The sequence below is a fragment of the Polypterus senegalus genome, chromosome 17, assembly GCF_016835505.1.
Source record: "Polypterus senegalus isolate Bchr_013 chromosome 17, ASM1683550v1, whole genome shotgun sequence".
Lineage (NCBI taxonomy): Eukaryota > Metazoa > Chordata > Cladistia > Polypteriformes > Polypteridae > Polypterus > Polypterus senegalus.
In genome coordinates, this window is record NC_053170.1 from 12,296,540 (window position 1) to 12,311,720 (window position 15,181).

The 15,181-nt window shown below is 40.4% G+C and overlaps 1 protein-coding gene across 2 annotated transcripts in view; it reads left to right on the top strand.

Moving 5' to 3' along the window:
* Positions 1-3,107: 3,107 nt before the first annotated feature.
* top2a (DNA topoisomerase II alpha) overlaps positions 3,108-15,181 on the top strand; it is a 50,013-nt gene continuing 37,939 nt past the window's right edge. The window contains exons 1-10 of one of the 2 annotated variants that reach the window (XM_039739471.1): positions 3,108-3,356; positions 7,807-7,953; positions 8,042-8,132; positions 8,223-8,286; positions 8,570-8,709; positions 11,066-11,071; positions 11,253-11,350; positions 11,669-11,881; positions 12,829-13,002; positions 14,169-14,270. In XM_039739471.1, the coding sequence (XP_039595405.1) occupies positions 3,333-3,356; positions 7,807-7,953; positions 8,042-8,132; positions 8,223-8,286; positions 8,570-8,709; positions 11,066-11,071; positions 11,253-11,350; positions 11,669-11,881; positions 12,829-13,002; positions 14,169-14,270 (1,059 nt within the window). In that variant the 5' untranslated portion in view covers positions 3,108-3,332. Of the gene's footprint in view, positions 3,357-7,806; positions 7,954-8,041; positions 8,133-8,222; positions 8,287-8,569; positions 8,716-11,065; positions 11,072-11,252; positions 11,351-11,668; positions 11,882-12,828; positions 13,003-14,168; positions 14,271-15,181 lie in introns of both variants that reach the window. The other variant, XM_039739470.1, reaches the window with a different exon arrangement.

Below are 15,181 nucleotides of genomic sequence, written 5' to 3' on the forward strand. Positions count from 1 at the left end.
TGCATTTGGCTACAGTCAGTGTCACTACTGGTAGCATGAGGCGATACCTGGACCCATCAGAGGTTGCACAGGTAGTCCAACTTCTCCAGGATTGCACATCAATACGTGTCATTGCCAGAAGGTTTGCTGTGTCTCCCTGCACAGTCTCAAGGGCATGGAGGAGATTCTAGGAGACAAGCAGTTACTCTAGGAGAGCTGGAGAGGGCCATAGAAGGTCCATAACCCATCAGCAGGACCAGTATCTGCTCCTTTGGGCAAGGAGGAACAGGATGAGCACTGCCAGAGCCCTACAAAATGACCTCCAGCAGGCCACTGGTGTGAATGTCTCTGACCAAACAATCAGAAAGACTTCATGAGGGTGACCCAAGGGCCCCATGTCCTCTAATGGGCCCTGAGCTCACTGCCCAGCAGCATGCAGCTCGATTGGCATTCGCCATAGAATACCAGAATTGGCAGATGCACCACTGGTGCCCTGTGCTTTTTACAGATGAGAGCAGGTTCACCCTGAGCACGTGACAGAAGTGAAAGGGTCTGGAGAAGCCATGGAGAACATTATGCTGCCTGTAACATCATTCAGCATGAGCAGTTTGGTGGTGGGTTAATGATTGTCTGGGGAGGCATATCCATGGAGGGTCACACAGACCGCTACAGGCTTGACAAAGGCACCTTGGCTGCCATTAGGTATCAGGATGAAATCCTTGGACCCATTGTCAGACCCTATGCTGGTACAGTGGCTCCTGGTGCACGACAATTCCTGGCCTCATGTGGTGAGAGTATGCAGGCAGTTCCTGGAGGATGAAGGAATTGATACCATTGACTGGCCACCACACTTTCCTGACCTAAATCCAATAGAACACCTCTGGGACATTATGTTTTGGTCCATCCAATGCCACCAGGTTGCACCTCAGACTGTCCAGGAGCTCAGTGATGCCCTGGTCCAGATCTGGGAGGAGATCCCCCACAACACCATCTGTCGTCTCATTAGAAGCATGCACCGATGTTGTCAGGCATGTATACAAGAACACAGGGGCCATACAAAGTGCTGCGTACAATTTGGAGTTGCTGCAATTCAATTTGGGCAAAATGGACTAGCCTGCCACATCATTTATTCACTCTGATTTTTGGGGCGTCTTTGAATTCAGGGCTCTGTAGGTTGATCATTTTCATTTCCATCAAACGATGTGGCATCCTTTCGTTCCTAACACATTACCCAGTCTATATCAGTATAGATATCCAGGAGGATTTCTTTTTCCCATTGAGATCTGATGTGTTTTCAAAGTGTTCCTTTAATTCTTTTGAGCAGTATATATATATATATATATATATATATATATAGATAAGTAAGTAGCAAATCTATTTCATGGCAAACGTTATTATTAATAGGTCAAGGTATTTTTATTGTCACATGTACAGCAACATTTTTACTTGCGTAATGTTCCTTGCCAACACAATAATCAACATAAACCATCAGAAAAAGAACCAGCTCAGACTTGAATCCAATATTAATAATAATCACAGTAAATAATGCTAAGCACCACTTTATGTACACAAGAAGATGTGGCACTTGACTCTCTTATTTGATTCCAGACAGCTTACCACATATGGCAGCTGAGCAGCCTGATGACCTGCGGGTACAAACGGCTCTTAAATCTCCCAGTGCGGGTCTTATTAGTCCTGTAGTGCCTGCCTGATAGAAGGAGGGAGAAAATGCCCATGCCAGTGACTGGGGTCCTTTAAGATTCACACTTGGCAAATGATGTGTGATGATCTGCGCGGTTTTCTACATTCCCTGCTATGCCTTGGGGTCCTCAGCTGAACTCCTGCCATACCAGCACACCATGTGGCCTGTCAGGACGGACTCTGCCATACATTTATAAACGTTGATGAGGACTGCTGGAGACATCAGGGCCTTCCTCAGAGGTCTGAGAAAGTGAAGCTGCTGGTGGACCTGTTTTGGTACCTGCTGTGGTGTGTTCTGCACACCTAAGCTAATGGTAACCCCCAAGAATTTAAAGCCGCTGACTCTACAGTTTCATCCCCCAGTGTTAAAAGTGGTGAAATTTACCTGCTGCTCCTTGAAATCAATGACCATCTCCTTAGTCCTGATGACACTCAGATGGAGGTTATTGTCCTGATACCACACAACAGCAGACTGATAGAAGCCCAATCTTCTCTTGACAGGAGGTGATCAAGTCTGTGATGGTGGAATTGTCAGCAAACATTTGGAGCTACCTGTATATCTGGCAATACAGTTCTGGTCATGTCCTGAGAGTACAGAAGGGGACTTAAGTTACTGCCCTGAGGGGCGCCAGTGTTCAGGAGCGGCATGGAGGCATGAGGCATGCTGGGGTCTACCCGTCAGAAAGTCCAAGATCAACATTGTATACTAACATTTCGTGTTGTTCTTGTTGATTTATCGTCACATTTCACAGTACTATTATTTATTTGAGCTCTATTATTATTATTATTATTATTTGGCTCTATGGCTAAGGATCTGCGCTGAAATCTGAAAGGCTGCCGGTTCAAAAGTCATGCGAAAAGACCATTTATAATCGGAAATTAACAAAGTATATCAAAATAAAAATAAAGAACTCATAAAGGTGGCTTGGAAGGCCCAAACTCAACGAATCACGCAAAGGACTGAAAAACACGATTGAACAAGTGGATATACCGTTATTTACCGTACTTCACCGTTTTCATAAAAAGAAAAGCTGAATTAAAGTAAATACTATTAAAATATCACATAACCGTTAGTATTTTTTTCCTTAGATGAAAACTCTAAATTTAACGCTTGCAAAGATAAGAGACGCGACGGGAGTCGGCGCTTAAAAAAGGACAAATTAGGAATCATTCAAAGTTTAAACTGTACACGCTGAGTCGTTAACCGTCACGCCTATTTAAAAAGACATCCAATCCGCGAAGAGAATACGACTTGCTTGAATGAAGGGACACTCCAATCATTTTCGCAGGATTTCAAAAAATGGAGTTTCTCGTATGTGATTGGCTTTTATTTAGATAAACCCGCCTTAGCTCGATTCTGATTCGAGGATGTGCTGTAGTGGGTCGGAAAAGTTTTTTGAAAAAAATTGAGGGAGAAGAAGACGACGACTATGTTAAGTCTTAGTCAGTTAGGGTTGTAGTTGTTTTCGGGTTACTTTAGTGGGCTGACAGTTTAGCAGGTTTTTTTTTTTTAATTTAAAATATTTGTTTTGTTGGCTTTTTTTAGTTTTAAACTTTACACATCTTTCTGAGGTTGTGTACAACACGCATTTGGACGTGAGACGACGCCAACTTTATTCGGTTTTACTTCGGAGAATAAAATAACCTACAACATGGCTACCGAGGCTCCGTTGAAGGTAAGAAATCCACAGTGAGATGTTTGTCTAATGCAGAGGAGCTGCAGTTTTTTTTTCCGCACGCGTTGTCTTGTGCATGATTATTTTATTTGACTGGCGGCTTTTACTGCTTCTGCAGGCTTCCTTGTGACGATGGCCGCCCTTTTTGTTAAAAAACCGAGTGACGAGGGGCAAATGATTGGACCGCCCTTGCCTTGTCGCAGATTGTCCGATCCAAATGTCATTGTTTTCGTATTTATATGCATGATGAAACATGTCGTTATGAGCGATGTGTTTCACTCCACGTGTACGTCAATTACTGAATGTTGTGTTTAAAGTACTGCTTGTCTTGATTACAAATGGCACCAGAGATATTGAAGAGTTTGCTTTGTATAAGTTTATTGTTAAATCCCAAGAGTAATGGGGTAAAACCGTCTATTGAAATCCTCTCTGGATTAATATTTCTATTTGATTGTGTTTTAGATAACTCATGGACGTAGGTCAGAATTTGTGAATTAAATATTAACTTAAATAAACTGAAAACGCGAGTTTTTAATCCTACTGGTCCTGATATGAGAAACTGATCCAAACTGACAGGTAAAGACTGGTCCAGAATTTGTGTCTTTTGGGTCGGAAGGTTTTTTTTTTTTTATTTGATTTTGGCAGGTAGTAATTTTTTAAAACGAAAGTCCATTGGAGGTAATTTTACTAGTGACGAAGTTGTAAATTCAGGGAACGTATCTTAAATCGCCATTGAGCGTTTAAACATGAAAATGTTGATTGTACGTTCATCTCGTGTACCCAATTCGAATTTTCTCCATCCTCGAGAGAGAAGTTTAGAAACGGGACAGCAGACGTAAAGTTTCCAACGGCGCTATATACTGTATAATTGATCGCTTCCTGTTTTGGGATGGACGATATTATTCTCTGAAATGTAGTAGGATCGGTGCAATTATTAACTAATTTCACCACGACGATTCTCTTTATAAAGGCGGTCGTATTTTGAAGCCCCTGACGTCTGATTCAGACTGAAGATTTTAAACTGCTGTATGCTCGCCGACCGACATCTAGTGGCGGTCTTGTTTTGCACACTTTAGAAACTTCCGCAGTCGACTTTATTTAAAAACTTGAAAAAGTAAAATGTCATTTCCCGGCCAATGAAAATATTGTTGGGGGGGAAAAAAATATTGTCCATAGGTTGTGAAATTAGCGACTGATCTGTATGTGTCAGGTTTTTTTTAAACCGATGAAGCTGACTGACTTCTACTTGAACAATTTACTGTTTAATCTACAAAGCAAGTTCTTTCTATCATAATTGGTTTTAATCATGGCGTCGGATAATGGCGACGTGTTGGTCAGACGAAAGAACAGGAGTTTCTCTGACTGACCAAACTGCATGTAAAGAGTCGTGTTTCAGCAAAAGGAAGTCCAGATATGTGAACGATAATAATAGAGCCGAAGCACTGAAATTTGAAACTCTTCATTTTCTGATGCTGACGATGGGCATCGCTGCCCGGTAGCTCGGCGCAGTTTGTACGTAACACCAGCCCGAGGTGGACGGCGCAGCCTCTCGACATGTGAAAAGGGTGTTTAAGGATTTGAGGCTTTAAATATGTTTAAGGGCAGGGATTTTCACCTGTTGTATTTCACTATCAATGTCTGAAACCCTAAACATTTAAAAAAAACAAAACAATAAGTGTTCATCATACTTGAAATTAAACGAAAAGCTTGGAAATCCTGATCCAGCAATAAAATGGTTCTCTCCCACCCACCATGTTGTTTTACCAGAGTTGATTCATGTAACCAAATGCAGCCTTCTGCACTGCACAGTAGAGATGTTTGTCTGCTGTGCACATGTGCCACCATTGCAAGTTCCATATAAAGTTCATTTTTAATTATAGGAACACTTTCTCAAACAAAGACATTAAGTGCATACGTTATTGCTGGTTTAACCAACATTCCCAGCTTTATCTGAGTCGGCCACTTGCTCCCAAATCTTTGTCCTTTGCTCTCTCTGTGGTCCTTGGGCATCCTTTGGTTTGATGCACATTATTTTTTTTTCTATCATTCAACACAACATCCAACCCCGTCTCTAGTCTCCCTCAGGACTTCATCGCCTCCGCCTCGGTGCCCCTCTTCACTCAGTCATCCTCAACTTTTCATACCCAAAGTGTACAGCCTTGTAAAACGTACAACATAACGCCCTCAAACTCTTAATCCACTTCAGGGCTAGAGGCCAGGGTCTCTCCCACCAGTCTGTGTTAAGGCCACACTTGTTTGTGATAAAAGAGATTCCCTCACTAGTCTGAATCGGGCCCAGTGTGCAGATCTTTAACCTGAAAGTCACTCCAGGTGTGCTGTACAACGAATGGCTGACTGACCCTGTGCTTTAACCTCCAAAGCTCATGTAAAGAAAGACAATTGCCCCACGGTGATTAATAAAGAGTACTGAAAAGAAAATGCATACAAGGGGGTCTGTATATGTCAGTCTGTCTCTGTCTATTATATAGCACTTTTCATATCTAGCTGTCTATTATATACAGGGTGGTCCAGATCTAATTATGCTATAACTTAAGTTTATTACATAGAGAATTCACAAAAAAATCTTTTTGTTGCCGTTAGATGGCAGCACCTACCCTGCATTTATTTATTACAAGATGTTTCGAACAATTCATTTGTCTTGCCTTGTTTTCCTGCATTGCATTAAAAGTTGCATAATTAGATCTGGACCACCCTATAGCACTTTTCATATCTAGCTATCTATTATATAGTGCCTTTCCTGTCTAACTAGCTTTCTTGTAATGAGAAAGGACAAGAAGGAGAAAATAAAGTGGACCAGCTGAGACAAAGAAGCAGTAGTTCCAGTGGTGGCATTGTGGACATAGTGCACCCCGAGTGCCTTTGTTCTCAGGATTGGGCCGTTTCTTCTGTCGTGGAGCTCAGTGCTCTTCACTTTCTGGTTTAAAATCAACTTCAATGTCCAGCAACACACTTATGTACCGATATGTGAGGAAAATCCACGAAGATGCAGGAGAAAGGTGCAAACTCGACACAGATGAGTGTTTTTTAGGATGGAACCCAGGATGGCAGATCAGTGAGCTCTTCACTCCAACCACCATGCTGACCTGAGCTCATCTTGAATTGCTTTGTGTACTCGAGCAGTAAGTCGCCAATTACATGACCCTCTACTGTCACACGTGCACCAGATGACCCTCTACTGTCGCACGTGCACATTTGTTCAGCTCTTATTGTATCCTGATGCCGAAGCTTCTGTAACACTTGCACTGATCGTAATGGTGGCCGTGTACAGTCATCTGCTTCATTGTACTTTTTTGCTGTTATTATTAAAACATAAATTTAAAAGGTGTTGCATTTTAATGTTCAAAATATATTGTTTAATGTATAAAGCACCTAGTAATGATATACTCTATGAAAGATATTACATAAAATGGAGACTGATTTACAAGTTGTAAATTTAAAAATAAAAAAGTATGCGTAGTGCAAATCAGGCGGCATACAATATGCAGGCTATAAACGTTAATTGAATATAAACAGTGCATACCCTGAATGTGCACATCATACAGATTGAATATACAGTTGGGCAGTTGCAATGAACACCATGTATAAAGGTGAATTTTCAAATAAAATCACATATAATGAAGTCGGTTTGTGTTCACCTGCATGTGTAGGTAGGTTCAGTACAAACTGTATGCCGGCGACAACAACATTTACTTCTGTCGCACATTTTCACACAAGCAGTGTAGCTCAACGTGCTTTACAAGACGTCAAAAAGAAAGTTTTATAAGAAAAGAATAAATGAGCAATAAATTAAAGCTTTGCTGCTGGCACAGTATCTTTATATATAATACGCTACCGTGGCTGTCCGTTTTGTCTGTCTGTCTGTAGCTCGCACACCGTTTGAACTGTTGACCTGAAATTTGGCACACATATACTACGTGACGTCTACTATCCGCTTTCGGGGTGGTGAGTGAACTCCAAGGTTATTCCTCATTATTTTATTGTTGAAGCAACTCTCGGCAGCGGCCAGCAAGGCGTGTGTGTAGGTGCGCCGTTTTCATTCCCTACCGCCTTAACCCTCACTTCCCCTACCTCTTCATATCTTAAGTCTTCAATCTGCCTCAAGAATAATTTAAGTGAAAAATTAAAGAAAACGTACTAAGTAATTGCAATACAGACACTCATTTTAATTAGTTTCAATGGCAAAAGAAGTCAACGAATGAAGAGAAGAAGCGGGCCGCCAGGAAGAAGAAAAGCAGAGCTGCTCGGGAAGGAGCAAGAGCATCAACCTCTGAGCAAACGAGTGTTAAACGTACAGAGAAAGAGGATGAAGACTAGGAATGGTCACGTCAAGCGTATTCACTGCACGTTATCGTTCTAGCTGGGCGCCATTACTGGTCTTCTGTATTTGTTTAGGTAATCGCAATGGGATTTTTATTTCTAATCTCTGTAGGCTTTGTTTGAAAACAAGACCATTGTCAAGACTAAGAAGGATGACAAGAGACTTTCAGTGGAAAGGATTTATCAGAAAAAAACGCAACTGGAGCACATTCTACTCCGTCCAGACACGTACATTGGCTCTGTGGAGCCTGTCACGCAGGTCAGTGAGTTTTACTTTGTTTCACTAATAAGTTGGAATGCTCATCTTTTCCCACCTAACGACTGTCTTCTTTTTTTTAATGTTTTAGCAAATGTGGGTTTTTGATGAAGAAGCTGGATTAAATAACAGAGAAGTAACGTTTGTTCCAGGGTTGTACAAGATCTTTGATGAAATCCTTGGTAAGTTAAAGCCGTTGGAGGTGCAGGATATTTTTAATCCTTTATTTTAGTTTGGTTTAACTAATTCCGTGTTCATTTGTCTCATTTCAGTGAATGCCGCTGACAATAAGCAAAGAGACAAGAACATGAACTGCATCAAAATTAACATTGACCCGTAAGTGTCTCCCCTTAACAGAGTGCCCCCCTCCTATAATGCTTTCATTTTTATACTCTTTATTAGTATTTATGTGATCACATTTTTATTTAGACAGCACCTTTATTTAAAAGAAGCCACAATGTTTGAACACTGGCAGGTGAAGGGATTTGGTTTGGTACTCACAATCTCAATGCTAAGAATTGAAGTTGTACTTGTGTTATTTAAAGTGCAACTCCTTGGGCACGGAAGTAGCACATTTTTTAAAACGTATGGTCAAATTTGTCTGTTTTGTTTATTTTAGGGAGAACAATACAATTAGCGTGTGGAATAATGGGAAGGGCATTCCTGTTGTGGAGCACAAAGTTGAAAAAGTGTTTGTGCCGGCACTCATCTTTGGGCAGCTGTTGACCTCCAGCAACTATGATGATGATGAAAAGAAAGTTACAGGTGATGATTTGGGGGTGGGGGGGGGGTGGGGGATCAGGCTTTATAAATGCTGCCTAACTGAGAGGCTGTATAAGAATCTCAAGCAGCAGGAAAAGGGAGAACAAAACCGCAAGACTAAGAGACACATTCCATTAACTCCAAGAATTCTGACAAAACCAGTATTTATGAAAATGTGTTTCAAATTAAAAATTTTAATTGCATATACAGTGGTGTGAAAAACTATTTACCCCCTTCCTGATTTCTTATTCTTTTGCATGTTTGTCACACAAAATGTTTCTGATCATCAAACACATTTAACCATTAGTCAAATATAACACAAGTAAACACAAAATGCAGTTTTTAAATGATGGTTTTATTATTTAGGGAGAAAAAAATCCAAACCTACATGGCCCTGTGTGAAAAAGTAATTGCCCCTTGTTAAAAATCACCTAACTGTGGTGTATCACACCTGAGTTCAATTCCCGTAGCCACCCCCAGGCCTGATTACTGCCACACCTGTTTCAATCAAGAAATCACTTCAATAGGAGCTGCCTGACACAGAGAAGTAGACCAAAAGCACCTCAAAAGCTAGACATCATGCCAAGATCCAAAGAAATTCAGGAACAAATGAGAACAGAAGTAATTGAGATCTATCAGTCTGGTAAAGGTTATAAAGCCATTTCTAAAGCTTTGGGACTCCAGCGAACCACAGTGAGAGCCATTATCCACAAATGGCAAAAACATGGAACAGTGGTGAACCTTCCCAGGAGTGGCCGGCCGACCAAAATTACCCCAAGAGCGCAGAGATGACTCATCCGAGAGGTCACAAAGACCCCAGGACAACGTCTAAAGAACTGCAGGCCTCACTTGCCTCAATTAAGGTCAGTGTTCACGACTCCACCATAAGAAAGAGACTGGGCAAAACGGCCTGCATGGCAGATTTCCAAGACGCAAACCACTGTTAAGCAAAAAGAACATTAGGGCTCGTCTCAATTTTGCTAAGAAACATCTCAATGATTGCCAAGACTTTTGGGAAAATACCTTGTGGACTGATGAGACAAAAGTTGAACTTTTGGAAGGCAAATGTCCGTTACATCTGGTGTAAAAGGAACACAGCATTTCAGAAAAAGAACATCATACCAACAGTAAAATATGGTGGTGGTAGTGTGATGGTCTGGGGTTGTTTTGCTGCTTCAGGACCTGGAAGGTTTGCTGTGATAGATGGAACCATGAATTCTACTGTCTACCAAAAAATCCTGAAGGAGAATGTCCGGCCATCTGTTCGTCAACTCAAGCTGAAGCAATCTTGGGTGCTGCAACAGGACAATGACCCAAAACACACCAGCAAATCCACCTCTGAATGGCTGAAGAAAAACAAAATGAAGACTTTGGAGTGGACTAGTCAAAGTCCTGACCTGAATCCAATTGAGATGCTATGGCATGACCTTAAAAAGGCAGTTCATGCTAGAAAACCCTCAAATAAAGCTGAATTACAACAATTCTGCAAAGATGAGTGGGCCAAAATTCCTCCAGAGTGCTGTAAAAGACTCACTGCAAGTTATCGCAAACGCTTGATTGCAGTTATTGCTGCTAAGGGTGGCCCAACCAGTTATTAGGTTCAGGGGGCAATTACTTTTTCACACAGGGCCATGTAGGTTTGGATTTTTTCTCCTAAATAATAAAACCATCATTTAAAACTGCATTTTGTGTTTACTTGTGTTATATTTGACTAATGGTTAAATGTGTTTGATGATCAGAAACATTTTGTGTGACAAACATGCAAAAGAATAAGAAATCAGGAAGGGGGCAAATAGTTTTTCACACCACTGTATATGCAATTAAAATTTTTAATTTGAAACACATTTTCATAAATACTGGTTTTGTCAGAATTCTTGTAGTTAATGGAATGTGTCTCTTAGTCTTGCGGTTTTGTTCTCCCTTTTCCTGCTGCTTGAGATTCTTATACAGCCTCTCATTGTTTAATTAATGTGGGGCGTGACATCCTTCTCATCTTCTATAACTCTGTGATGGCCACTGTGATTTTCTGTGGTGTGCTGGGCTGTTAACATTGCTTCAAAAGAGGCCCACCTTTTCAACGGGCTAATTAAAAGGGCAACCTCAGTTACAGAACACACCGTGGACCCCCTGGAGGTAGTAGAGGGAGGAGAGAATTAAAACAAAACAGAGTGCCATTATGAACAATGCTGCACATCCTCTCTCTGACACACCAACACTGAGGACTTTCAGCAGAAGTGTGTCAAGACTGTGGGGTGTCCTTTATACCAACAGCACAAAGCTGAACACGTGTTTGTGTTCGCACTCCTCTTTGGGCAGCTGTTAATTTCCAACAACTATGATGATGAAAAGAAAGTTACAGGTGCCTGTGTGGTGTCTCGCTGGGACTGTGAAAGACGAGGAAGAAGTTTTCTTGCTTTCTAGTCCTATTCAGTGTGTTTGTGTGCTTATTTATGTATGTATGCTTTTAAAGAGCTTCTGTAAAAAGCCAAATTTCCCCCCCGAGGACCAATAAAGTTCTATCTTTCTGTTGGTGTTTTCAGGTGGTAGGAATGGGTATGGTGCCAAGCTATGTAACATCTTCAGTACCAAGTTTTCAGTGGAGACAGCCTGCCGGGAGTTCAAGAAGACTTTCAAGCAGGTTAACCGTTTTCTGTATTTGTTTAGCATGAGATGAGACCCTCCTCTCCTACACTTAGATTTATTTTCTATTTAAAGCAAGAGTAGTACTTTCTAGTAGTTTTAATGTCTGTTTGAAGGGGTTTATTGTTGGTTAGTTCTATGTATTTGAACTTCTGTGTGGGATTTTTTATTTTATATATAAACTTTGGTGGTCTGCTTTTAAAATTAAACCAAAGAGTTTTAATGTGTCCCATGCTGCACTTTAAATATGTTCTGCTTGTAATCTGTTGCAAAAGGCATGAATTTGTAATCCTCATTGTGTATCTGTCTCTTTCAGACCTGGTATGATAACATGGCAAGAGCTGGGGAGGCAAAGATCCGGCCTTTTGAAGGAGAGGACTACACCTGCATTACTTTCCAGCCTGATCTGCCTAAATTCAAAATGCAGTCTTTGGATAAGGACATTGTGGCACTGATGTCAAGAAGAGCACATGATATTGCTGGGGCATCAAAGGGTGTCAAAGTTTTTCTCAATGGGAAAAAACTGCCCGTTAGTATTTTGAGTTTTTGATAATTTTAAATACCCGGGTTCGCTTCTCGGGTCCTCCCTGCATGGAGTTTGCATGTTCTTCCCGTCAGCGTGGGTTTCCTCCCACAGTCCAGAGACATGCAGGTTAGGTGCATTGGTGATCCTAAATTGTCCTTAGTGTGCGGGTGTATGTGCCCTGTGGTGGGCAGGCGCCCTCCCTGGGGTTTGTTTCCTGCCTTGTGCCCTGTGTTGGCTGGGATTGGCTCCAGCAGACCCCCGTGACCCTGTAGTTAGGATACTGCGGGTTGGATGAAGGATGGATGGATATTTTTAAATGAAGCATTCTGATGACCTATATAAGAATATCTCCATATTATTAGAACTTATTATTGTGTAAATAGTTTTTTTTTTTCCAAAATAAAAGCGAGAGCACAGTTGCTAGGGTGCTTTCCATGTGCAGTCTGAACGTTCTGCCAGGTTCAGTTTCCTTCAGAGGCCTTGTTCTACTTCTGCAGTTTCAGAAAATAAACCTGCACATTTATTGGTTTGAATTGGCCCAGTGTCCTGTGACAGGGAGGGCCCACTTCTTCCTGCAACATTATTTAAATTGTGAAATGAAAGAGATAATGAGCTATAGAATAATGTAAACCTCTTAATAGTATCATATCTGATAAACATTTTTACTGAAATCTGCTCCAGTAGGGTTATTTATTTGATCATGTTTAATTTTTAGTCACACTAAATTGCCCCAATATGTCCTCCAAAGCGTTTTTGCTTCAGCTATTTTGTAATTTTATTCCAAATCTGCAAACCCTGCAACCTTTGTGTGGAAAAAGGGCTTCTATTATAAATAAACTTTGAAGTACTGTATGTTTTGCAAGCTACTGTCCTGTCAATATTAAAACCACTAAAATGCCTGAAGATTGTATTGATTTACAGTTTGATAAGTTTTTGTTTGTTCTTTATAGGTGAATGGATTCCGTAGTTATGTTGACCTTTATGTTAAGGATAAAGTGGATGAGCTGGGTGCACCTCTTACAGTGGTTCATGAAACGGTCAATGAGCGCTGGGATGTGTGCTTGACGCTGAGTGAGAAGGGCTTCCAGCAAGTCAGCTTCGTCAACAGCATCGCCACAACTAAGGTAACCGTCTGTTTGTGTAAAGCTAAACCCTGACCGTGCAATAGTGTATTTTTTCACATATTTTGCTATGCTGAGTTGTGTATAATTGTTTAGTACTGGGTTCCACATTTTAAATGAACAAGGATGAGTTCTGAGTTTAAATTTGATAGCAAAGTGATCTCTCTATTTTGAAGCACAATTCAGATCAGTTATCCAGACCTGTTTGGTGTTCAGAAATGTGTCATCTGTCACCCCTCCCCCTTTTTTTTTGTACTACTTGTTATGAAGCAGGGTGTATCGTAACATCTCATTCAACCACTGAAGCTGAATATTTTTTTGACATCTGTAAATGCCCGTCTTTAAATCTGCTTACTTCATTTTGGGCACATAGGGGTTGGCACCTTCATTTTGTAAACATTTCAATGGGATCTTTAACTTAACTGAAATCAACAATAATATCCAACAACACACAACAACGTGCAATCTAAAGGTGTAGCCCAATTGAATTTCATAAGCATGGATTTATTTTTCTACTCAACAGACATGTAATGATTTCAAATATAAACAAGTGTTGCAATGTTACGCTGCACAAGACCTTGGGATTTCCCCGTGGAAGAATTTGGAAATTTTGTCACCTAAATTTGCTGAATGTTCACATGATCCTCCCCTCATTTCACCATAAAACCAAAAAATATTAATCTCATGCCAGAAATAACATTTGGCTGATTCATTTGGAGGAATACAATACAACACTTTTCATTATTTTAATTTATGGGGTAAAGCTAATCTTTAATTGCTTTGTGTGATGATGCAGTAAATCAACATAAAGCTCTAAATACATAAATACACACAAACTGAACAAAGCTGAAGGTGGGACGTCACAAACAGGAATTCTAAACCTTTCACATGGCATTCATGTTTGCTCAGATAATGCAGGGTGACATTTGCACTGTACAGGTTGAGCTGTTAAAATTGCTTGATTACTTTTAGTTAAAAAATGAAACACTATTTTTATTTTTTTATTTTATGCAGCTTTTAAAATCCCTTCACTGTGTGTGTGTCTCTTTCTCTCACGTGTGTAGGATGTCTTCATATAATGTTTGCATTGATATTAATAGTGAAGCTGCTTTTCAATGCTAATTTAGTTTGTAATTATGTGCCTGCTCTTTTTCTTTCCCCCTCAATAGGGTGGTAGACACGTTGATTATGTCTCTGACCAGATAGTGAATAAACTTATAGAAGTGGTGAAGAAGAAGAATAAAGCTGGTGTAACAGTTAAACCCTTTCAGGTAAACAAATAACTAACACTTCACTATAAATTAGGTATATAATGTTTAATGTGGCTTAATGAAACCCAAGTGGTATAAAATATAAAGCTTTGTCTTCATTTTATTATTATATTGCCGCTCTCCAGGTAGGCATCCATCTCTGCACATGCTCCGAGATTGAAAAAAAAATCAACAAGTCTTAAATTTAATTTCTAGTACATTTTATTTAAACGCTTGAGTACATCATCAATTTGTCTAAATATACTGAAAATTCTCTGATAACGGTCAACCTGCAATACCTTGACCCACATTTTAGTCGGCCATTCCTTGCGGACTCGGTCGTTCTTTATGGGAAACGTCTGTGATTTGAATTCCTTTGATGAATCCTGTTCTGGATTACTTCTTCCTGTCCATTGTAAGGCTTCTTTTTAAGCCCAAGGAAATGTCCTCTCCCAAGCAGTCAAACTTGGGAAGAAAAATCAAGGGGTCACTTGACAAAAGTCTAGACAGGTAGAAATGCTAAAGAAGAGAAGTCATTTACCGCTTTACAACTGTGGAAGAGCAATTTTGAGTTTGGTACCCACTGCGCATTTGCATGAGTAGTCCAGAGCACGTTTGTTTTTACACTCGTCTTTAATCTAAACACTTTAATACTGTATCTACTGCAGAGAACCCATGAGTAAGGAAGTGAGTCCATATTGAGGTGCTTTTAAAAAAGGGCAGCTCAGAAGCTACTCTCCTTGGCTCATTTTTCATCTGGAAGAATTAAGGCATCAGGCTGGTGGTAACATGAGTATGTTTTGTGTAGTTGGATCTTTTTGGTTTTGTTTGTTTTGAAGAAAGTTAAACATTCAGAATAAGGGCCGTCACCTTAATATTATGTCCAGCGAGCTGCCTGAACGGTTCACTTTAATACCGAAGTTCCAGACAGA